The 25,081-nt window shown below is 36.1% G+C and overlaps 1 protein-coding gene across 3 annotated transcripts in view; it reads left to right on the plus strand.

The window, feature by feature from the left end:
• LOC141435754 (uncharacterized) overlaps positions 1-24,818 on the plus strand; it is a 130,320-nt gene extending 105,502 nt beyond the window's left edge. For all 3 annotated transcript variants that reach the window (XM_074098544.1, XM_074098545.1, XM_074098543.1), the window contains exons 12-18: positions 3,747-4,021; positions 7,922-8,158; positions 8,924-9,304; positions 19,202-19,486; positions 20,555-20,713; positions 22,738-22,875; positions 23,175-24,818. In XM_074098544.1, coding sequence (XP_073954645.1) covers positions 3,747-4,021; positions 7,922-8,158; positions 8,924-9,304; positions 19,202-19,486; positions 20,555-20,713; positions 22,738-22,875; positions 23,175-23,516 — 1,817 coding nt within the window. In that variant the 3' untranslated portion in view covers positions 23,517-24,818. The remainder of the gene's footprint in view (positions 1-3,746; positions 4,022-7,921; positions 8,159-8,923; positions 9,305-19,201; positions 19,487-20,554; positions 20,714-22,737; positions 22,876-23,174) is intronic.
• The last annotated feature ends 263 nt before the right edge of the window (positions 24,819-25,081 follow it).

Here is a 25,081-nt window from a genome sequence, read left to right on the forward strand (position 1 = left end):
TATAACTGTCCAATGCCTCCAATGGATCATTACCGCGGGTGTTTCAACAAACTACTCATTATGAGTCGTAAAAGTTTCAACAGAGACTGTTTAGATTTTACTGCAGTGGCATAAAGCATAACAAACTGAATGGTTTTGTTCGGTTAAACATATTCACGGCGGCGGCGTTTTGTGGTATCTGAAATTTGCTGCACTTCGTTTAAAAACACCAATTAGAAATATTTCATAACTTCTTTTTTTTTACTGGGAGCATTTTCGCATATCTGCTTCTGTTATACCTTGACTATAGGAAAATTCTACGGTCTGGTTGTATTTCCTCGTATAGCGACGATCAGTTTCATAACAGTTGAGCTGCTTTTTTTTACATATAACTGACCGTGATTAACCCCTATCTCACTGAGCTGTTGGTTAACGTCCACTTATTCGGTTCCTTACTTTGACGAACACTCACAATCAAATGAAATTATTTGTTAACATAATCCTTATGCTTTTAGTCAACCAGCTTTAGGTATTCCCTCAGGCAACACATAGTCACACATTTTAAAATAATGTAAGATCCTTGCTTCTTGACAATACTATTTCAAACTAATTGCACAACTGAAGATGCATCTGTTATCGTAATTGCATCAGCGTCAGCATGGTCACAATGGCCATTGTTCCGACCACCATTGTTTATTTTACCTTCGTTATCATGTGTGTAGGGTGTCATTTTAGTTTAAACGCAGGATCATCCGTTTTTACGTTTTTTGCAAATTTCTACATTGTTTAGGGTCGTTGTTGAGAATTGTACTGTTCTATGTCATTAATAAGAACTGTTGTTATATTTGTCTTAGGAGGAATTTGTTTATTAATATTGTGATAACTTACTTTCCTTGTTTTATGAATGACAGCCGAAGGGACATACTCGGAGATATTAACTAATATTCTATCTCACATTCACGAAGATTAGTATTGATCGAGTTCATGAAGCATTTTGATGTTTAACGATTCGAGCATATCGGAGTTTTTAACTCGTGCTTTCAATAGTTGGATTTTTCAACATATTTAAGACCACACAATAGATTCATAAAGTTAATGACAATGTTGATATGCGTCAATTGCTTTTATTTCAATTACAAAATTGCTTTAAATTACAATTTGTTTGCACAGATTGAAATTTGATATGGTACGGTGAGTTGTGTATAGCGTCCATTGGTTCACGCTTAAGTCTATCACTGAGACTCTTAAGTGATACGGAAAAGGCTTAATATATTGACCATGGCTAAGAGATGTCAAGTAGGTCAGCTTCCTACGACCAGTGACTTGATTAATCTGACGTTGTTTATATTCGCTGTGGAAGAATTTGCACGCAAAATTCTTGTTAAACAGTAGACATCCCGGAATTACATTAGAAATTTACCACGAGCTTTGCGGTGAAGGAAAACATCGTGAGGAAACCTGCACAAACCTGCGAAGCGATTCAATGGTGCGTGCGAAGTTCCCAATGGGCCCGCGTGGGAACTATGGCCCAAGCCCTCTTGTTCTGAGAGGAGGCCTGTGCCCAGCAGTGGGACGTATATAGGCTAGGATGATGAGTAGACATCCCTCGGTGAATAAGATGAGATGAGGTGAACATCTGACTTCGATCTTGTTGTTACGTAAAGACCCAACGTAGAACTGAATTTTTATGACGCCTTCGAACTAGAGACCCCGGCATTTTGTATCTCTTACAACGAAGAATTGAAGTCTACACTAATTTGCCCAGGCATATACAGTCAAGATGCAGGCGAACAATTCAGGCCAATTACAGCAGCATGCAAAATTTACGAGTTCAAGCGCACAAAATTACTGTAGCACTTTCTACAATTTTGAACGTTAATACTGAAAAATAAAACGTAAATATAATTTAGGATTGAGACGCCATCCGTTTTCTTCACGACGTCGTATTTTATGATGAATAGGTTATGGTAATATTTTTTCACATTTTCTGCTTTGGATGTGTATTCACAATTTATGGCGAGATCTCGCATGCTTTTATATTTTTGCTTTTACGTTTAAAACGTTCGTGATCAGGTATTCAAGTGGATTTTAAACAGTTTTTTAAATTGGAATTATACAAAAGTGTATAACGCCTTGAATAGTATTGTCTTTAGCTGAGTCTTGTAAATTTGATCAAGAAATTCTTTGCAGAGATTTTTTTGTGTAAATATACCTAAATCTACTCTGTTTTCTGACCAAGAAAAGCTTAAATTTATCTATGTGTCCATCTACCCTTATGAAACAGAGATATCCGATATGATTATTAATCTTTATATAATTTAGTCACACTTCAGATTCCAAGAAAAAGATTACGCAAGTAAACTGATAGTACATACGCCTTATTTATACATATCAAGATTATGGATAAAATTATAAACAAGTAGCAGAGGTCGATTTGGTCTTTTTGTATCTTCGTGTTTGATGATTAATAAAAGATTGATGACACTTAATTGTTCGTTATTATCGTTAATAAAAGCCACACAGTAAATAATTAATATCGAAGTCACTTTGCTTGCCCTATTTTCATTTATGATGTCTATGCTGGTTTTAAAAAAAGAGGTAAATTTTATTTGTTTGTTTATATGGAGAAAATAATCTCTGGAACTACTACAGACTTCAAAAATTCTTTCATTAATAAAAAAACTACTTAATCCGTGATTAACATAGCCTATTTTTGTTCTGGAAAAGTATACAGACCCCTTAGAGCCCAGACAAAGTTGTGGGAACAGCTAGTCAGTTATTACTTCAAGTGTAAATACCTAGTGCCATCCACGAAGACGCGTGAGTTTGTCAAAATTAAACATTAATTACATTGTAATTAAATTAGAACCACGGCACGCGGCATCGTGAATGACTCTACCTATATACCTACCAACCATTCAGAAGTCACTGAAAACCGATGGTTGGACCCCAGAATCTAACGAAAGATTAATTGTGATCGGTTTTGAAAAACCTACAACGAATTCAAGATTAAAAAAAAATTTGAATTGTAGTAGTATGATATTTAAAGCAGGGACAGAAAATCAGGTCATTGTTAAAAAAAGTTGATGATCCAATAGCGATTTATTTATGTTATCAATCATTTGGATACTTTCGTTTCCACCTATTAACATTATTGGCCGATCGCCAGCGTCTTTCTGTATCTTCAGTATTTTCAAATCTGTTTATGTTTCAATATTGATTTGGACAGATGGTTTGGGATGGTACATTTCGTCATTTTTATACAGTTCGTCATTTTGCATTTTTAAACTAATTAACTTTTGTTATTCTGTTGTATAATTCAAGTATAAGCGGCAAAAGTTTCGAAAACATCAACACGTTCTAACACCATTTAGCACAATTATTGTATGGTTGTTTCAAAGGCATATTTTTAGTTATCTGGGCAGCTTCCGCGGTGAACAAGACTCTTTTATTTACCAATATATAATCCATCCATCCATTTATATTTCGTCTTACATCATCGATATAACTTTACGGTGACAGCGGCGTTACTATCTAATCGTTGGATTCGGTTATTTATTTCTATTAAACTGACATAGCCTTGCGGCAACCGGTTGGTTTTGATAATACCTCGAGAAACCTTGGCACCGTTGCATTATCGTTTGTTGTTTTCACTTTTCTTTTAAGTTTTTAAGTGACGTAAAATTAAACAGCCTCTTTTGAATGAAAAAGTTTTAGTTAGAGCAAAACTTTCATGTTATAATTTGGGTTAATTTCTTTGTTCGCAGGCCTCTTCAAAGGCTCAACCACCACACTCGACGGCATCGGTCTCCGGCCGATGCCTGCGGAACGGCCTAAGACGTTGCGGAAGCTAAAGTCAGTCTACGATGCCTCTCCGACAGAGCAGACGTCGGTGAACATCTCTAGCCTGAGCAGCAATGGACAGAGTACGGAAAGAAATCTCAACGGGTGCGACGATGAAATCCGAAGACGTAGTAACACCACCAGTTCAACGCATAGCGCTGACAAGTCGCTGTCGATACTTAGTCCGTTTGATGAACAAGTAAGTTTCAGCTCATTTAGTTGTTTTTACATCACACTTGCTTGTAATCAGCGTCCTAACAGGCAGGTTAACTTGTGTACAATACTCTAAAATACTATAAATAAAACCCGCGGGCCTTTGCTCCTGGCATTACAGCCCAAGAGTGTACGTTTAAAATTTACCTGTGTGATAAAGATCACGTAGCTATGTAGTTTTGATAAATGTATTTTGTGCTTAAAGTATTTGCTTTGTATTTGTAAAAAGGTTGTGGTAGCTTAGTGGTTTGACCTTGTTAACCTCTAAAGCAGAGGGTCGTGGGTTCGGACCCGAGCTCACACCTCTTAGCTTTTCAGAATTTATGTCCGAAATGTATTTGAAGTTTACCATGAGCTTTACGAGAAAGAAGATATAGCGAGAAGTGCACGCGCCTGCTACAAAATAAATCAATGTTGTGCATGAAGTTCTCAATCCGCACTGGGCCGACGTGGGAACGACGGCCCAAGCCCTATCATTCTGAGAGAAGGCAATTGTCTTGTAGTGTGACTTATTGGCTATAAGTTACTATAGGAGTCTTTTGATTTCTTCTTTTTTATAAACTACCTACTGCTATCTACAGTATCTCCAATTTTCGGATTTAACTTGTCATGTGGTATGAAATATTGAGCAACAATTAATACCATTTCGTACAATAGCAATTGATTGCTTGATTGCTGTTCCGTGCCCTTTATAAATGCAACTCTGTTATTTGTTAATTGCCTCAATAGGTTCTGGGGTCTCGATACTATGTTATGTTATGTGGTGGAAAAATATCTTTGGGCTACAAATTAGTAGTTTTTCCCACGATACGAGATTTATTGATTTACATTTAAATCTTGTATGACCAGTCTCGACGCTGTTCCGAAATAAGTTTTCTTGACAGATGAAATATTGCTAGATGGCGTTAGAATCGAGGTCCGTTTGACGTTTCAGTCTTGCTTGCGATTGGCTGATTTATTTAACCAACCGCAAACGTGATAGGAATATCAAAGTCGTCAAACGAACTTTGCGATACTAGCGCCAATAAGCCTGACACAGCAACCCTCATTCGAGCTATTTCTAGACTAGATCCAATGCTTGGCTGTAGAACATCAACAACTTCTTTTTCATCTACCTACAACCTTTTTGTCTCCCGCGGGAATATTGGAAAGTAGCCTGTTATGTGTGTTATTTCCTGAGATCCAGCTATCTACTGCATCATCGTCATTCACACACTCATTGAATTTTTTTGCAGATGTATGAAGGTTATCTCATGATGTTTTCCTTCACAGTAAAGCTCATGGTTCAAATTTAATTTCGCACATAAATTTCGTAAACTTCAACGATGTGAGCACGGCACGGGTTCGAACCCACGACCGTCGGTTTGAGAGGCCATAGGCCAAATCACTAATTACAACGACTTTTTTACAAATATAAGGGAAATGTTTTAAGTACAAAAGCATATTCATCATAAATACTTGTAGCTACGTGACCTTTATCAAAATTTCGTGCAAATCCCGGCTTGAATCCACGACCCTCTTGCTTGAGATGCCATTGGTCCAACCACTAGGCTAGTTTTGCACGAAAGAGCAACAAACACAAGTGCGTGCACACACACAATCACAAAGCACAGGAAAAATTCTGACGTATAAAACTCATTGAATAGGTAAGATCTGATGACGGTCAAGGGTTTATTTTTAGAATGACACTCTTACCGAAACTTTAATCAGCTTGTTATTTCTAGCAAAGGTACTGCGTTCTATACATCGTTACTATCTTAGGTAAATAGAAGAACGCAAGCGCAATTCACGGAAAGATCTTGACCTTATCGGTCACGATTCGCGACGGGCGTGTCGACAGGCAAACATAGAAAGTTGAGTCAATAAACAGATAACAGATTTAAGCGGTTTATAATAATTCAATCAAATCGTTACAAAGTATACTCCATTTATTTTAACATTTGAAACTTAACGGTAAAATTTGCACACGTTTTTAAATTAAACAACGAAACTATTTTAAATTGTGTTAACTTTTATAACAAAAACATAATAAATACCGCTAATAAATGTACATGTAGGTATTTTTAGTCCATTTGTGTACGAAATAGCGAGAAACGTGTGTTACAATTTGACCGTTAATTCAAACCTTAAATTAAACGGAGTATAGACAAAGTTAAGAGCAACAGCTAGTATCCCACTATCCCACTAATATAATAAATGCGAAAGTTTGTAAGTCTGTTTGTTTATTTGTTTGTTTGTTACTTCATCACGTCTAAACAGCTGAACCGATTTAGATGAAATTCGGTACATAGATACGTAGTTTGAATCCCGGGGAAGGACTTAGGATAGTTTTTATCCCGGAAAATTTCATAGTTCCCGCGGGATAATGAAAACCGAATTCTACGCGGACGAAGTCGCAGGTAACAGGCTACCTAATTATGTAAAAAAATCATTATTGCTACTTTTTGACGTACTTAAACTATTACTATTAACTGTATTATCTTGAGTTTGTGAACCGATATTGATATTGAAATACTAAATGTATATGTATATATAAGTATGACGCAAAAGGGAGGAAGTTTTATGTTTGCGGTTTATTTATGAACTTGGTCGACAATTACTGGACTGGAAAGATTTATTGGCTGACATGTGTCTACAAAAGAAGGCCTAAATCAGCCTCCATGTTTTTGAACATTATAAATTAAATTCCAACCAATTTTTTATAGAAAATTCGCCTTTGTCAAATTAGTTTTACTGAAAGTAGGTACTTAGGTACTGTTATAATAATGAATGTCTTTATTTAGGCATTTTTTAAAGACTCATAAGTACATTTTTTTTATTTAATTAAAAGCACGTTACTCGTCGTCATTTCAGTAAATCACTTTTGTGAGTCTTGAGCTATTTACTTTCAGCACTGCCCTTTGTCATCGACATCTATGTATAGACTACATGTTTCTTACATTAAAACGGCGCACAAATAAGTTCACAGCGCCGTTTGGTGAACGTTTTACTATAGTTTGTTGACGTCCGTGACAGGGGTTGTTTCAAAGCTATGTTGATGATTCATGCGCCGCGCGTCTTGTTCCAAACAGGTAATCTAGTGCCGTAAGGTACATAGATGTCAATGCCCTTTGTGTTTTTGTTTTTGGACGACCACTGCATCATCTACATAGAATCTATGTCATAGATGTTTTTGAAGTTTATCTATAACTGAAATTATGGAACAATCGATAGATAAACTTGCATCAACAAACCGCACACACAATATGTAGTACCCCTCTTTCTAGATGATATAGGATACCTAATGCGGGCCTCTCATAATTATAAAAAAGTGTAGGTATGCGGCAAGATTCCGATACACAACCCTACGGTTGCATGCCACGAGTCTCTTCTTCCTTTTTCTCTTATCTTTTATTTTTTATTTAAATCACTTTTCGATCAAAAACAGCTACGTGCATAATTTAACAGTGGGATCCTGGACCATTACGTTTGCATGCATAGGTACCTTGACAAGTTCTTACCTGACACTTGGTAGAACCCTGTTGCTGTCAGCATTTGTGGCACGTATAAAAAAGCGTAATAAATGCAGCAGAGGCTCCCTGCGACAGGGTTCTACCAAGTGTAACATACAAACTTGTCGAGGTATATGCAGGTAGGCAGGTGCGCGTGGGCAGCTTTTGATACGGCAGATGTTTAATGCGGATGACAGTCATTGACGCTTCTTAATACCTGCATGTTGTTTATTTAGCTGATATAAAAAGGTCGTTTAGCATTTATCGTTTAGCAGTTGTTTCATGGCAGCCTGCCGTCGTAAGTTTTTAAAGTTTCATCACATAATAGTTTCGTCCAATGTTCCAATGTTGCACGTTAATTCTACGTTCGTCTAATTTATTTTCTTTGTCCACAGGAGGAATGGGCGAAGATTTCCGAGATAATGGCCTCCTTCGGAAGCAAGCTTGTGCGTGAGTCTGTCTTCGTTTCCGAACTCGAGCAAGAGTTCACCTCCCGGCTTGGACTCAGCTGCTCCGAGTCCAGCTTGAGTCCCTCCGTGGCTTCGAACCTGGGTCTTTGGCTCTCCGGCCTTGGCCTCCACGATTACGAACCGCTCTTCTTAGAGAGCGGGTATGATGACGTGGACTTTGTTGTAAGTATCGCTGTTTCGTAGAATAAGGCCACTGTTACACATGCTCGTTAGTAGCAAGAGAGCATGCTACTTTCGAGCATGCTTAAGCTTATTAGTGACATGCTCATAAGCATGCTTATAAGCATGCTGGTAACGAGCATGTGTATCAGTGCCTTAAGAACTGGCTTGACAGGCTGAGAGAAAAAAAATATATTGACAGTAAGCTTGGTGATCCTATCCACGGCATCTTAACCCCATAGTAGTGTTCCTTCCTAGCTGACAATAGTTCGGCTACCGTGCGGAACTCTCGATGGTGTTATACCTTGATAGTTGCGCACATCTCGTTCACATTGTATCTTACCAAAATTCTCTTCATATTGACTCTGCCCGTGAATGGCTCTCAAATAAATGGGTTCCCATTGGCCTCGTGATCGGAAATCTGTATCAACGATAACAATAACAATCGTTTATCAAATACAATTACGTTTACATCTACGTTTGTTAGTGACATAATAATATGTTTATTATTAGTTCCCGTTGATGAAGTCTAGTAGCTAATTTTAGTATGTATTTTGATTACATTGGTTTCAAATAATTTGTTGATATTGGATAAATGGAGAGGAGAGAGAGAGAGAGATAGTTAACAATTTTCAACACTTTTTAATTAGTCCATAGTTATTTAAGATCGAAAATTATTAGCACAATAAATATCCGATTCATATAACTTAAAATCATTTATTAAAAGTTATTATAAACGACAGTGTTAACAGTAATTTTCTTTTACAGAATGGAATACTAGATGAAAACGACCTACGAGAAATGGGCATAGAAGAGAATGATAGACAAAGAATATTAGAATCAGCTAAACAATTACCTCTTAAAATAACTGAAATAAGCAATAATTATAACAATAATAATATAAGTAAAAACCAAAACGAATCAGTAGAAGAATGGCTAAGAAATATAAATTTAGAAATATATAATGATACGTTTAGAAAGCATTTGTACGTAGATATGGATAGGGTTAGGAGGATTTGGGAAGTGGAACTGACTGCAGTATTAGAGATCCAGAAAGCTGGGCATCGGAAGAGGATCCTGGCGTCAGTTTCTGGAGAACACAATGGACCTGCGAACCACATGGACATTAATGCTGATCTCAATTCATTGGTAAGTGATTTTGAAATAATTCATGAAGTCACTATTATATATTTTAACCAGAATAACCTTACTGTCAAATTTTAAACAGCGACACATTTTGAATGGAGATAGTTTCCTTTAACTATTGATTTTGGTATGTACTCTTATTTGTCACAAACTATGTCTGATTGTGCTTACTTCAAATAGTTAACGAAAAGACTACCACACATGCAAAACAAAATTAATAACAACAATAGAACATGGGTTGTTCTATATCTTCTCATGCTCTCGTTGTTTCTATACCCATGTTACGTGATATCAATTATTCAATTAATATTACGTAGACGTACATTCAAAAAAGGAACATCTAATTAAGTCCTTAGCATTATACCATTATCATTTCCATCTTCATTGTCATCTTTATCCATTCTGAAGCCCATTTTTTGTTTAACCTACTCCCAAGCTTGGTCCATCTTAGACCTTATGCTTTACTTGAACTAATAATAACGCTATTATTTACTGACTTTATTTTCTGTAATACTTAAAACAGGACTAAGCGTTATCGTGTACTGTGCACTATATTTAATTTAATCTAATGCTATTATGGTCACGTAACATTTCGAGTACGTATTTGACTACAATGGGATTGTCTATGATTTGTAGTTAAATATTCTGACCATGGCCGCTTATGGCTGGAAGCAGACAGCACGTAAATCGGTAAAGCTATTGCATTTTAATCCACAATATCCCATGGACTTTCCGTGTGTAATAATCGGCTTAAATATTACAATTAGGAAAATATTTGAGAGGTTTCAAAGGTGTTACAGACAATGAAGTATAGATTTTTATCTATAGTTCTTAAAATAGTGTTAATGTTATCATTGTTATTTTTGAAAAAGTTTTGATACCTAACGTTACTAATTTAACATAGTCAATATAAGTTAATTTGATTCGTTCAATAACTAACTTTGTTGTCGTTTTCAACTTTACTAAAGCTTTTACCCGTGGCTTCGTTCGTTCGATTCGGCAGTCTTCAATTTTGCAGTTGCTGACTGAGTGGTTGAAATTTTGAGATGCATAGAAATAAATTATAATATTAAAAGAAAACTTAAATTACTTGGTTATGCAAATCTTATCGATTACAATTTTTTTTATGCGTTACATTAGACATTATCTACTTGGTAATTTAAAAATATGACAGTGCAAAAAGTGTGCAACATCTTAACAGGTGTATGCGGATGTTGCACAAAGAACTTAATGAACGTGGCGTTTGCAGGAGGGCGCTTTATTTTATATTTATTATTAAATTATTATTATTATTATTGTTAGCTTTGTAAAGCTAATATAATAATATCCATATCCATACTAATATTATAAGCGAAAGTGTGTTTGTATGTTTGTCCGTCTTTCACGCCGTAACGGAGCGACGGATCGACGTGATTTCTAGCATAGAGATAGTTTATGGGCCCGAGAGTGACATAGGCTACTTTTTATCCCGGAAACAGATTTTTATCCCTGAGGGAACAGCGCGCGATAACCGAATACCACGCGGGCGGAGCCGCGGGCAAAAGCTTGTAAGTGCTATAATCTTAAACCCACAGACAAATGATACAAACAGCGGCATTTACGACGAACTGTAAAAAGTAAAATTTGCGAGATAGCCGCGTTTGTTTCGTTTTTGCCAGGTTACGTACGATCTTTGTTGCACTATAACTGCCATTTTTCCTTAAAGCGCCTGACAGACATGATAGAAAACACGATAGTTGTTTTACACAGACTGAATTTATTTTTTAATACCACAGATTATACACACTAGATATTAGTTAAGTAAAAACTATAGATGTCGCTATTAGCGACTAAGTAGGTATTATAATATTATTTTGATATATTTTAACACCTCCACTTATCAAAATAATCTAAGCATTTAACAAAAAAAAATCAACAAAACATGAGTATAATCATATTTATATTATACTCTGTATGCCTAACTTCTTAACAAAATAGTAATGTTTAACACTAGGTAAACCTTTGGTTAAAAGGTCAGCAGGCATTTCAGAAGTTGGCAGGTAAACAATTTTTACCAATTTGTCAGCGACCGCTTCCCTGATAAAGTGGTGACGCACATCTATGTGTTTTGTTCTTTTATGGAACAAAGGGTTTTCTGTCAACTTCTGAGCTCCCTGATTATCATTATATAAAATAATTGTATACTTACAATTAACAATTTCTGACAACAAATTTCTTAAGTAAATTCCCTCTTTACAAGCTTCTGATATAGCCATGTATTCGGCTTCTGTGCTTGACAGTGCCACTGTTGGTTGTTTTTTACATTCATAAGAAATTACAGTACCTGACAATTTAAAACAGAAACCTGTGTAGGATTTTCTGTCAACAGTGTTTGAGGCCCAATCAGAGTCTACAAACCCTTCTAACTTGCAATTGTCTTTAGTAAACATTAAACCATAAGATTTTGTTTTCTTTAAATATTTTAAAATCCTCTTAACATGTTTCCAATGAACTGATGTAAAACAATTGTTGAATTGGCTCATAAAACTGACACTGTAACTGATATCTGGACGTGTGAGTACTGAGAGGTACATCAGGCTTCCTATAAGTTGCTGGTATGGATACTGCTCACAAACTTTTTCAGGTTTTTCTAATTTTAAATTATTTTCAATCGGAGTATCCACCACATTACAATTTGACATGTTGAATTTCATCAAAATATGGTTCACAAATTGTTCTTGATCTAAGGATATACTGCCATTTTCATACAGTTTTACTCTCATGCCTAAACATTTTTTTAACTGTCCTAAATCTTTAATTTTAAATTCTGCCATTAAATTGTTTTTTAGCTCTTCTGTCATAGTGTCACTGTTAGAAAATATGAAAAAATCATCTACAAAAACAGTTACTATAATCTGACCATTTTGAGTTTTTTTATTATACAAACATGGCTCTAATTTGGACTTAATAAAACCTAGCTTAATTAGGCAAAGGTCAACTCTTTGGTTCCATGCTCTGGCAGACTGCTTTAAACCATAAATAGCTCGTTTTAATTTAAGCACAGTATTACTTTTGCATTCTAAATCTGGTGGGGTTTGCATATAGACATTTTCATTTAGGTAGCCATTTAAAAACGCTGTAGTCACATCAAGATGGGTGATTTTAAAATTTAACTGAACACTTAAAGCAAATAATAAGCGTAAAGTTGAATACCTTAGAACTGGTGAATAAGTTTCTTTGTAGTCCACATCTTTCACCTGGGTAAAACCCTTTGCTACTAGACGCGCTCTGTATCTCACTTTATTATCACTTTCAAGTTTTTTTTTAAAAACCCACTTACACTGTACCACTCTGTCTGCTTCCTTGTCTTCTACAACTTCCCATGCCTGGTTGTCTTCAAAAGCTTTTAGCTCCTCCTTTATAGCCTGTTTCCACATCTCTTTTTCTGGCCCATTCATCGCCTCTTCATAAGTGATTTCTTCACCACAAGACACCATCTGGTCTACCAGACATAGGTTTGTGAAACCATATCTCTCTACAGGTTTCCTGACACGCTTGCTGTTAAGATTGGAGACTGTCACTTCTCTTGACACTTCTTCCTCTTCACATAAAGTATGATATGAGTCATCTGATGTAGAGCCTGAGCTGTTTATGTCACAGACATAGGTAGGATCATCTGGATTTAGACTGGAACTATCATCTGTTCCTTCCTCCACTGGTTCTATCTGCTTCTGCTCTGCAACTTGCTCTTGTATTACTACATGTGCCATATTATCTATTTTTTCCATGATAATGACATCTCGGCTTGTAGTAACCTGTTTTGTTTCTGGGTTGAATATTCTATATCCCTTTATATTTTCAGGATAACCAATTAAAATGCATCTGACAGCTTTCTTGTCCCATTTTTGTCTTTTATTTTTGGGCACATGCACCATTACAGGACTTCCGAATACCCTGACATGACCCAAATCAGGCTTATTTCCAGTCCATCTCTCAAATGGTGTCATATCTCCTAGACCTGAGGCTGGCGACCTATTCTTCAGGTATACTGCCGTGTTGACTGCCTCTGCCCAAAAAGTTTTGTCTAGTTCAGCCTCAAAAAGTAAACATCTTGCACGTTCAACTACTGTTCTATTGAAACGTTCACAACAACCGTTCTGCTCTGCGGTGTACGGGTTTGTTTTTTGATGGACAATACCTGCTGATTTTAAATAGCTTTCCATCAAGTCTGAACAAAACTCTCCACCATTATCTGTCCTCAACTGTTTCATTTTCTTCCCTGTTTGAGTTTCAACCATGGTATGAAATTCTTTGAAATACCGCAGCACTTGGTTCTTCTCTTTCAAAAAATAAACAAATGACATCCGACTGGCATCATCTACAAAAAGCAAAAAATATTTTGCCCGACCAATAGACTTGGTCTCCATAGGCCCACATAAATCTGAGTGTACCAACTCTAATAAGTTTTCACTTCTATGGTTTGCCGATGGAAAAGGTAAACGTGCTTGTTTGCCTTCGCAACATACCTTGCAGTTAGACTTCTGGATGTCAGCCTTATCTTTGTAGGATATTCCCTCTACAGCGCCATTCCTCATTTTTTCAAGGTCATTACTATTTAAATGTCCGAGTCTTCTGTGCCACTGCCTTGCATCTGCGACGTGAACTGCCGCTGCTGCCAACACACTCTCTGATTTCACTGTGTTTAATTTGTACACTCCATTCTCCAAATTCGCAACTCCTATTAGCCTATTCTGTTGATTATGGATGTGGCAAGCGTTCTTCGTAAACTTCACTGTGTTTCCATTTGCTATCAACTGGCTGACTGATAATAGATTTGTTGTAAGGTTCGGAATGCACAAAATGTTACGAACTGTGATATCTAACTGAGAATTATTCACTAATGTAGTGATCTGTGTATCGCCGGCACACATTACTGGCATGGATGTTTTATTTGCAACAACTATCTCTTTAATTTCGTGTACTGGATGAATAGACAACAAGCTTTCTTGATTCGCCGTCATATGAACGCTGGCCCCGGAGTCTATATACCAATCTTCTGTACTGAATTTACCATTAAGAAATGCCACACTAAATGCACCGGCTTCTTTTATCTTTACTTCAGTACATTGGTTTTTATAGTGCCCTATTTTCTTGCATTTGTAACATTTTATTTGCTTCTCGGGTTTGTTTGTTGACGTTTGTTTTTTTTTTCGAATGTGCAGTATTGCCATGTTTCGTTCGGGAATGCGACCAAAACGCCGATTCGCCTCCACTGCTGCCAACATCAGCTTGCATATCAAGAAGCTTCGTTTTAATGACATCGGTACTAACGGTCAATCCTGAGTGCTCTATGGCCATAATCATTGGCGCGAATTTTTCTGGAAGCCCGGCTAGAAGCAATGAACCAATCCATTCTTCATTTATTTCAAAGCCTGTTCCTTTCAATCGCTGCGCCGTTTCCACAATCTGAGACACATAGCTTGTCATTGACTCGCAATTATCGAGACGAATGGATATTAATGTTCGAAGCAAACTGATTTTTCTTGTAAATCCATTGTCATCAAATAACTGTTTCAGCTTCAGCCATAATGCACTTATTGTATTCTCATTTTTGATGTGCACATACAATGTAGAATCTATAGTCATCACAAGCTTCGCTTTTGCTTTTTTTTGATCATCTTCACTTAAATCCTTTGGTATGGCGTCAACGTCAATGCCTTCTAGCAACAGGAAATTTTTGACCGCGAATGCCCAATCATCGTAGTTTTCGCGTCCTTTTAACTTCGGTACATTAACTATGTAACTTGAAGACGACATTTTGATAAATACACGAAATTAACTTGTTTTTATGGAATTATTTACGGTCTGGGCCCCATAACCTGATAGAAAACACGATAGTTGTTTTACACAGACTGAATTTATTTTTTAATACCACAGATTATACACACTAGATATTAGTTAAGTAAAAACTATAGATGTCGCTATTAGCGACTAAGTAGGTATTATAATATTATTTTGATATATTTTAATATGTCAAATAATTGCTGTCAAATTGAATAGATGCATTGCTGAACTGCAAAATGTCAGAGGCAATGAAGCGAGCAATCTCTGGCGCAGTAAAAAGGATATCCTTAGTGAGTCCGAGGGAGTTGCTACGTTACTGGATGACACAAACACCTCCCGGTACTCGCTGAAGCAAGATTATAGGCAATAAAATGGGAGAGTAGGTAATAATTACCATTTTTAACCCAAAAAGACGCAAAAAGAGGGGTGCCATAAGTTTGACCGCTATGTGTGTGTCTGTCTGTGGCACCGTAGCTCTTAAATGGGTGGACCGATTTGAATGCGGTTTTTTTATTTGAAATCAAGTTTTTTAGCAATGGTTCTTAGATATGTTTCATCAAATTCGACTTAGCCGTTTTTGAGATATTGAACTTTGAAGTGACAAAGTCGGGGGTTTTCCAGCTTTTTGTTGGTTAGGTTATTAAGTTTAACGACGATCTAATCTGATGTTGAGTACCAAATAAACTAAAAACACGCTTTTATGGCGAACCAAGTGCTTTATTGATTCAGGCATTAGGTACTTAGCGGAGGTCCATATCAATGAACTATAAATAATTAATTCAATTACCTACTTTGCTCACCCTTAGCTCAAATAAAAACAAATGAAGTTTCGGTCTCAAACGGCTAGTTATTAACGACATTTTATAAAATACCGTAAGACTTTTCAGTCAGTTACAATAATTAAATAAATTCAAAAATATCATAAATTTATAAACATAAGACAAAGTTATAGGCATTTTTGAGTTTAATAAAAAAATCGAAATGGAGTTACCGTGTAGAAGAAATCTCGCATATTTTCCTGCAAAAGTTAATTTATCCCGCGCAATTTCATATTACAAAATATCATTATTAAAATTTCAACCTCGCCCAATCACATAATTCTCAATCCAGTTGCATGTCCTTTAAAATAAATTCAAACATCGTAAAAAATAATATAAAGTCGTTTTTATGCAGCTGGCCACTCGCACAATTACGTTTTACGTCGACGATGAAACGCGTAACGTCCTTACGTAATAAAAGTTTCGATTGCGTTTTGAATTTCGAATAATCAACATTTTTATTATCTGTTTTAGGCCCGTCTTAAGAAGTGAAGGATTTCGGAATACAGTGACGATTGTCTTCTTTTTACGTTTTTCTTTTTAACACCTTAATTTCCGATACCATATCAGTTTAAAGGTGATATGAAACCAGTTACCCAATTTTATAACCCCAAACGAGGGGATTAAAATGGCTAATCCTTACCAAATTGCTCATCTTACCTGTAATTACACGACACGTGGGAAGGGGGTAGCCTGGCAACACCGTAGCGTGTGTGATAATACCTTTTTAAGTGGCGCATCTGACAAGTTTATTAGGTGTTGCCATTTATTTTTAATTATTTATCAACTTACCTATGGCTACATCCTACTGAGTCTTAATTTTTAACAGGTCATCAGCTTTGTTACTTTTCATTTAATTGCAACCTTCTTAAAATTCATTGACCAAACAAAAATTTGTGCTTTATAAAGTACACAAAGACTCACGAGGGTATACCTACTTGTTGAGTACGCTGATAGCTGTGAGATGTAGAAACATAGGCTTAGGGGCTGTTTCACCATCCACTGATTAGTGTTAACTGACGGTTAAATGTGATGCCGTCTCCGTCTATTCGAACAAAACAAATAGAGACGGCATCACATTTAACCGTGAGTTACATTATTCAATGGATGGTGATACAGCCCCCAATACTCGTAATTTATGATTAATGTAAGTAGTCGTCTACCTACTTGACCAAGGAATAATCACGGTTTTGACTTCTAACAACTTTTCATAAGGCATTTATGGCCAAGAACACACAAGTACTGACTAACGGACTGACTGACTCATCCATGTCTAGCGATTGCTTTCATGCTTGAAATCAAGGACTCTTGCGATTTTATTATTCTTATTTGTTTTTAAACGACCGACTTTTACAACGAATTATCAAAACAGCGAGCGAAAACTCAACAAAATTTATCTGCAGCTGTAAATCGATCATTTTACTTCTTAAAAATGCGATTATTGTAACGAAACTTTACAACATAAAAATACAGTTTTCAGAATATTAGAATTGTCACATACTTACCCTATTAATCATATTTTTATATATACTTGTATGTCAGCTGGTAACTCATTGAGTACACTTTGTGACATAGGTACACTACCATGAGCGTTAACTGTATTCATTGGTATAATAAAGGAACATAATTTCTGCAGTCACGACATTCGTAACGTAGTTTTCATCTTAGCATTTTCATACATCGAAATTCTTTTTAAAACAGCATAAAACCAGCACACTATCCGATTTTAAAATAACATACGTCTCTTTAAACTATATGGCACATACGTCTGTTTACATTACACAGATGTATTCACAGTGCGCCGGTCTTTTTTTAATTTCACACGTCGCCGAACGTGTATGGGTAATTAGTGCTCAATCCACGTCTATTCAGGTCGCATTCATACACTATGCGGTTGCCGAGCGCATTGCCTACGTTGGCCCTTACTATGTTTTATATTTTCCTTTGCAACGACCATGTAGTTTTTTTTATAAAAAAAAAATGGTATTCCTTTTTATTCCGCTTTGAAATGCCATTTCAGTCAATTGTTTTTTTTTTGGATTAGTTGTTATTTTTGTCTCGATTCTACTCAATTCCACTAGTCAAACTGTACTAGTAATGGCTTTGTAATTATGGCCGTTGTGCTTTTAGCTACTCAGTCCGCTCACAACATAGCTAAATTATTTGTATGGTAGATCCTCGCGGTGCAAGAATGCATTAGACATCTTGCGACTTGGAAAGGCCACATCAGGAAGTTATTAGTAAGCATACTCTTTAAAAACAACAGCGTTGCCGACATCCACTTTGCCATTTTGGGTAGAATATTTTCCTACTTTTGTTAAAGTTATCCAAATTTAAGTTATTTAGCAGCAAGTCTTTCAAAATCATCTTATCATCAATGTAAAATTGTTCACCAAAGCTCAAACCGTTGCAATCAGAAATCAAGCTTACAACTCAAAACTTAAAAGACTTGTAGTAGGGGATTCCTCCCTAAGCCGCCAACGTTACTCCCCAGCCATTCAAGTCCATTCCGTCGGAACATTATTCCATTCAGAAAACTGAATATAGCCCTTGATATATTTTTTATTAACAAATGACACTCGCGCCAAATTAGATGGCTCATGTCAATTATTTTTCATACCTTTGAGTTCAGTGCCTTAATTAAAACTTCACGGTACCATAACGTTTTTATTTCGCGTTGCATCATTACTTTTGTTTTGCACCTCTGAGGTGTGATGCTGCCAGAGTGTCACTTTCCCCTTTGTCTTTTTGTCCGCTTTGTTAAACTTTTTTTCGTTTAATTAGCGTGTTTTAACATCATTGCTTTTATTTTTGCCATTTGTTGCGAATGTGTTTCGTGTTTCAATTTCGGATATCGAAATAAATAGAATGAAACGATTGTTAAAGTTATTTGTCTGTATTTAGTTATATAATGTAAAAGTTTAATTGATTGGGAAAGTTTGTGAATATGTTTGTTGCACAATCATACAAGAACGTCGGAACCTATTTTGATGAAAGATATAGTCAAAGACTTTATTCGACATTAAACTCTTAAAATAAGTAATACACAATTATGCTGCAGTAATACGTGCCTACTACAGCGCTGATTTTCCGTCAATACCTTCATATCTTTGCATCTAACGTACCTATATACTGTAGATTTAGTTTAAGTCTTGTGGTAGTTTTATCCTGGAAAATTGCATAAGTTCTGCGGAATAGCGTAAGCTAAAATACGCATTAAAATAAAATAATTTAAACTTACCCATTCATATTGTTTTAGAAAAACAATATAAAGCAGCTTAAAGATGATATCAAAGAGAAGTTACCAGTATCAGAAAACCTGAAGCCGGTGCCTCCTCCCGTGGTGCCCTCACTGGCGCCCCCCGGCGGGGAGACGCTGAAGCGGAGTAAGAAAAACCGACCAGCTCCTCAGCCGCCTAGACCTTCGGATCTGGAGATCAGAGCTCCCTCGGAGCTGCTGGTGGGGGTACCAGGAGCGTTGAAGACACAGTGGAAGCATCAGCCATTTGTGCTGGTAACAGGAGCTGTGACTTATGTAGCTAATGTAAGTAATAAGTCATTGTGTAAATTATAGATGTTTCTTGAAAAAAAATAATTAGTATTAATACTAAGGAACGATTTTCTTTACGCCAGGTAAATATTTGTCATCATACCGGGTGTTTCTTGTAATATGACTGATAAATTAAAATACAAGAATGTTAAAATTCCAGCGTTTAATAAAATTCAATTTCATTTCCTACAATATTTTCGAGATTGACCATGGTTTAAGATGTAAGTCAATTTCGGAGACACCGGAAAATTATAGTTATCATCTTTGAAAGTATAAATCCAAATATTACAAGTTAGACAAAATTAATCATCATTGAAATTATTATCACATGCAATATTGCAACATGATATCGGTTTATCATTGACTCATCAAATTTTAATAACAAGTGCTTCAACTGTTAAACAAATACAGAAAATCTACAATCTAAGTAAATACCGAAAATCAACACACTTTTTATTTATTAATTTACTTTCGAAAAACCAACAGGTATAGTTACAGAATAAGCATATTATACAATAACAAAAAAACCGTGGTGGCATAGTGGTTTGACCTGTCGCCTCTCAAGCTGAGGGTCGTGGGTTCAAACCCCGGCTCGCACCTCTGAGTTTTTCGAAATTCATGTGCGGAATTACATTTGAAATTTACCACGAGCTTTGCGGTGAAGGAAAACATCGTGAGGAAACCTGCACAAACCTGCGAAGCAATTCAATGGTGTGTGTGAAGTTCCCAATCCGCACTGGGCCCGCGTGGGAACTATGGCCCAAGCCCTCTTGTTCTGAGAGGAGGCCTGTGCCCAGCAGTGGGACGTATATAGGCTGGGATGATGATGATGAATAAAGCTAAGAGTAATTAAAGGATCCAACAAAAAAAAGTAATACGTACGTGCATAATCGCAAACATGCAAACAGAAATAAAAACACTGCATCTGAACTTCTTCACTAAACAACAGAAATTTAATTCATCAAACAGCAGTAGCTACATGATACGAGTACTGCTCCGTCAAACCACCCCTCCTCTCTCTCTTTACAGGCACTTTAAAGTAAACCTGACTTATTTTTGCAGTATTTAGGATCAACAGTAGTGAAAGAGCTTCGAGGCACAGAGTCTACGAAAAAGTCGATACAGAAACTAAAGAAGTCTACCAAAGAACCCAGGGATTCTCCTGACATCATCCTCTCCATCAGCTACAGGGGGGTCAAGTTTCTGAACACCATCACGAGGGTAAGTGAAGATTTAAAATTCGTTTTACAAACAAGAAAAAACATTACATCTACAAACATCTCGGAAACCAATGGTGAAATTTTTTTTAGTGGACATGAAATTGTCCCTAATTTAACACAATACCTGATACATACAATTTTATTAATCAATTCATCATCATCATCATCATCATGTCACCCGAAAGACGTCCACTGCTGGACATAGGCCTCCCCCAAGGCTCTCCACTCAGACCGGTCTTGTGCTTTTCGCATCCACCGCGGGCACATTGCTCGCAGGACTGATGGCCGATGGGGTCAAAAGGTTCTCGAATGGCGTCCGCGGACCGGGAGACGAGCTGTCGGTAGACCTCCAACAAGATGGAGCGACGACCTGGTTAAGATCGCGGGATTAATCAATTAATTTAATTAATTCTATTTTACTTTTGGTTTCAAAATTCCAAAAAATACAGTACTTAAATAGTAATATTAATGCGTAAATTTTGTAAGTCTGTTAATTTCTTATCACGTCTAAAATGCTAAGCCGATTTAGATGAAATTCGGTATAAGTGCAGATAGTTTGAGTCCCGGGGAAGGACTGATAGTTTTTATCCCAGAAAATCACGTAGTGTCCGCAGGATAGCGATAAACGAATTCTACGCGGACGGAGTCGCGGGTAACAGGCTAGTAATAAATATTTATTTCGATTATCGTAGGATCATAATAAAATAAACGTTGGTTTAATTGTTGATGGCACAATTAAAAAAAATATTAAAATATTCCATCGTACCGAACCCTCTCCACTGGAGTTCAACTCGCGCTTATCTGTTTTTTTTTAAATATCGTTTTTACATTCACTACAACCAAAATACAATAGCCGATCTTTCACTCTGGTCCTTTTCTCCAGAAATAAAAAAAAACTTGCATAAAAGGGCTTACAGAAGACTAAAAAAACCTTAAAGCAAATACATAGTTGGTAAGTTTTGTCCCATGAAAGACTTCATTCGTCGGAAATTCAACGGAGCGAAAAAAGGGCAAACATCGGACAGAGGACTAAACAAAGCCCCTGACTCCGCCTGACTTTTAATTATGGATCAGTCTTCACACTTCATCGGACCACTGGCCAATCTTGCCTTTGTGTATCTTACAAAAAAGGATTGTTTTTTCTTTTAAGTTTTTTACGAACTCTTTACGGTTAGTTAGGTCTGCTAATTAATGTTTTTCGCTGTTGTGCTTTTCGGGCTTGACTAGGATTGGGGTGAATGTTGTTTATTATCGTGTCTTTGATGTTTGGCAGATATTTTTTATCTACAATCAAAGAACAATTTGTCTACAACATTATATACGAGTTTTTTTATTCGATCTTCTTCAAAATTTATTCTTCCTTAATATTCAATACATTTAAGCATTGGAAAGATTTGTAATTTAGCACTTTCAAATATACTATCTCAAATGAAAATAATGATTGCGCAGACAAAGACATAGAATCGCGTCCCAGGATGGAACCTTTGTGCTATTGATGTCATTTCAGCATTTCATATATTTGCCAAAAACATCATAGCGAAATCGATTATGAAAAGCTCCAACCTCGTAGGGTCAGCATCAAAAGTAGCTGTACACTTTCGTACTTTGTCGTTTTACAGCCACGTACTAAACGCCATGCAATATTGTCAATGTGTCAATGCGACAGAGTAAAAAAGTGATCCGCTACTTTTGATGCTGACTGCGCGATTCAGTTTCCTTGACTGAAGCTATAAAACGTATTAACACAAATACGCAATACCAACTAGCTACAAGAAGAATCAGAATATTGTTTTTACTAGCAAAGTACATGTTTGCCTTAGTGCCTCTAAATGGCGATTGACCTCTATGCCATCTGATGATAATTAAAGATGAGGCCAAAGATGTGGTTCACTGGTTCAGTAACAGCCTATTCAGTCTGACCTTGAATTATATTTAGCCACAAAAACAAACGAAATTACAAAGATTGCACTATCTCTTAGTAGCCTGGATTATAAGTAGCATTAACTTATCATCATCTTCCACCAGGAGCTGATCTGCGAACACGAGATCCGCAACATCCACTGCGCATGTCAAGACGCAGACGACCTCACACACTTCGCCTACATCACTAAAGACCATAACACCAAGAGCCACTATTGCCACGTCTTCAGAGTTGCTACAATGGTAAGCATGCTTAAAACTATCCTTTGCTACAGCATACAACTGCTAGCACAAAAGTCTTAAAGTGACGGAATAGACCGGTGTAAATTGTTGAGTGAAACTTGATACAGTTCTCATTATAAAGGTTACGATAAATACTATAAATCTTCAATTGTTCAAGATTAATTTGCATCCTGTACTGAACTGGATTTTGCTACATCAGTTGCTACTTATATTTTATTGTCATTTTTTTTCTTGAACTGACTCCTTTCAAGAATGTAGAAGCAAACAAAATACTGAACTTCTTATTTCTCTTATTCCAGGACCAAGCGACAGAAGTTATTTTGACTTTAGGCGAGGCGTTTGAAGTGGCATACCAAATGGCGCTCCGCGAGCAATCCAACAGAGCCCGGGTGACCCAAAGCCAAGCCAAGACCCCCACTCACGACCCCATGACCACGACGAATAAGGAGAAACCCAACGTGAACCACGGCAGATCACATTCCATAACAGAAATTAAGTTGAACGGACATCAACTGAAAATAGCACCCATGCCAGCGTCGTTGTCAAACGAGGATTTCCAAGCTTCAAGGAATTCAGACGGATCGAGAAGCCCAAGAACGCCTCTCCTTAAAGCACCAATGGCGTCCACCGAAGAGTTGTGAAGGTAATATAAAATACAATCACGTATAAGTTTAAATCGTTATAAGACTAGTTTTGGATTCGTAAATGGCATTTAAGGACCGTTAGAAATGGCTTCCAATGAGTGTTGAATTTAAGACTTAAAATGTAACGAGTTTAGTGTTTAAAATTTTCAAATTACTCGAATTGTTATTTGTAATCGTAAAATATAGTGATACAATGCTTAGATCTTTGCTGGAAGCAATCGGTAAAAAGCCGGTCTTAATGATGTTACTATATACTTGATTGTCCAATCAATAAGCAAGATCATTGATTTTTGTATTCAGATTTCGACACTGCTTTTACGAACCTTAACCATATTGTATTAGTTATGTAAACAAATTTACTATTGAATAGTAAAATAGGGGCTGTTGTATTTATAGTAGTTTTTAAATGTATATTATTTGTTTATTTTGTAACTTGTGTGAGAATGTTACGAATATTATCAGATTAGATTTGAAATACATAATGAGTATCAAAGGTTTCCCGTTGTATTAAACGCATTTCGGGTCATACAGACTTGTATTGTATTGTATGCATTTTTCCTAAATTTGGTCTATTACGCTTTCGGATTTGTAAGTTAGGCCTAACCTTATATTTAGGTACATTATAACCAGCAACGGTCGTCATATGTACCTACTATGCGTTACCAAATTTATGTCGTATTAATGTAAATACATAGATGTAAGAACGCATATATACGTATACATATATGAAGTTTGTTGATATTACACATCTTATGACAAGATTGATGAATTCGCCTAACACATAGTACATTAAACATATCAAACCTATGTTGTATATTGATTATGCAATAAATATATCAACCACATTAGTAAAAAAAAACCTTCAACCGATTTCGGTATTGTATTCAACATAGTTTTTAAAAATACTCTTTTGGACGTTTTATTTGCGCGTATAACGTACATTATTGATGTGGTTGACACGTATTTAAGAGTTAATAATATGAGCTTCCGATGTTAATTTTGCTCGTAATTATAATTATAATGTAATTTGTTGTCGTCGTACAATAATCGTGTCTAGAAATGACAAAAAAGTTATTAAAAAAAAGTTTGATGTTTTTTCATAATTATTGCAACTGTTTGCTCAAAGCCATTGGCGTTTTCAATTTTTGAATAATGATATATCATTTTAGCGTGGAATTGTTGTATTGGAGGTAAACTTGGTATTAGTTACTGTCATGTTATTTATTTTGAGTCTAATCACTTTTGAGATTTCATTGTGATGTGGTATAATTAATATGCGAAGTAAAAGTATTAAAATGATTTTATTTCTTTCATTTATGATTAACCTTTCGGCTTATATATCTTTCATTCCTATTAAGTTATAAATATTTTATATGTATATGTAGCTGAGCTTTATGATTGTTATACTATGAATTGATTTATATGTACAATCTCTTTACAGATAAGGTGTATGTCAATGTTTTTTCTAAAATAATGGTAGGGATATTGCTAGTATAAAAATATAATATTAACTATTAATTTGTGCCAAAACTCATGAATACAGGTAATTTACGCCAATATAC

The sequence above is a fragment of the Choristoneura fumiferana genome, chromosome 15, assembly GCF_025370935.1.
Source record: "Choristoneura fumiferana chromosome 15, NRCan_CFum_1, whole genome shotgun sequence".
NCBI lineage: Eukaryota > Metazoa > Arthropoda > Insecta > Lepidoptera > Tortricidae > Choristoneura > Choristoneura fumiferana.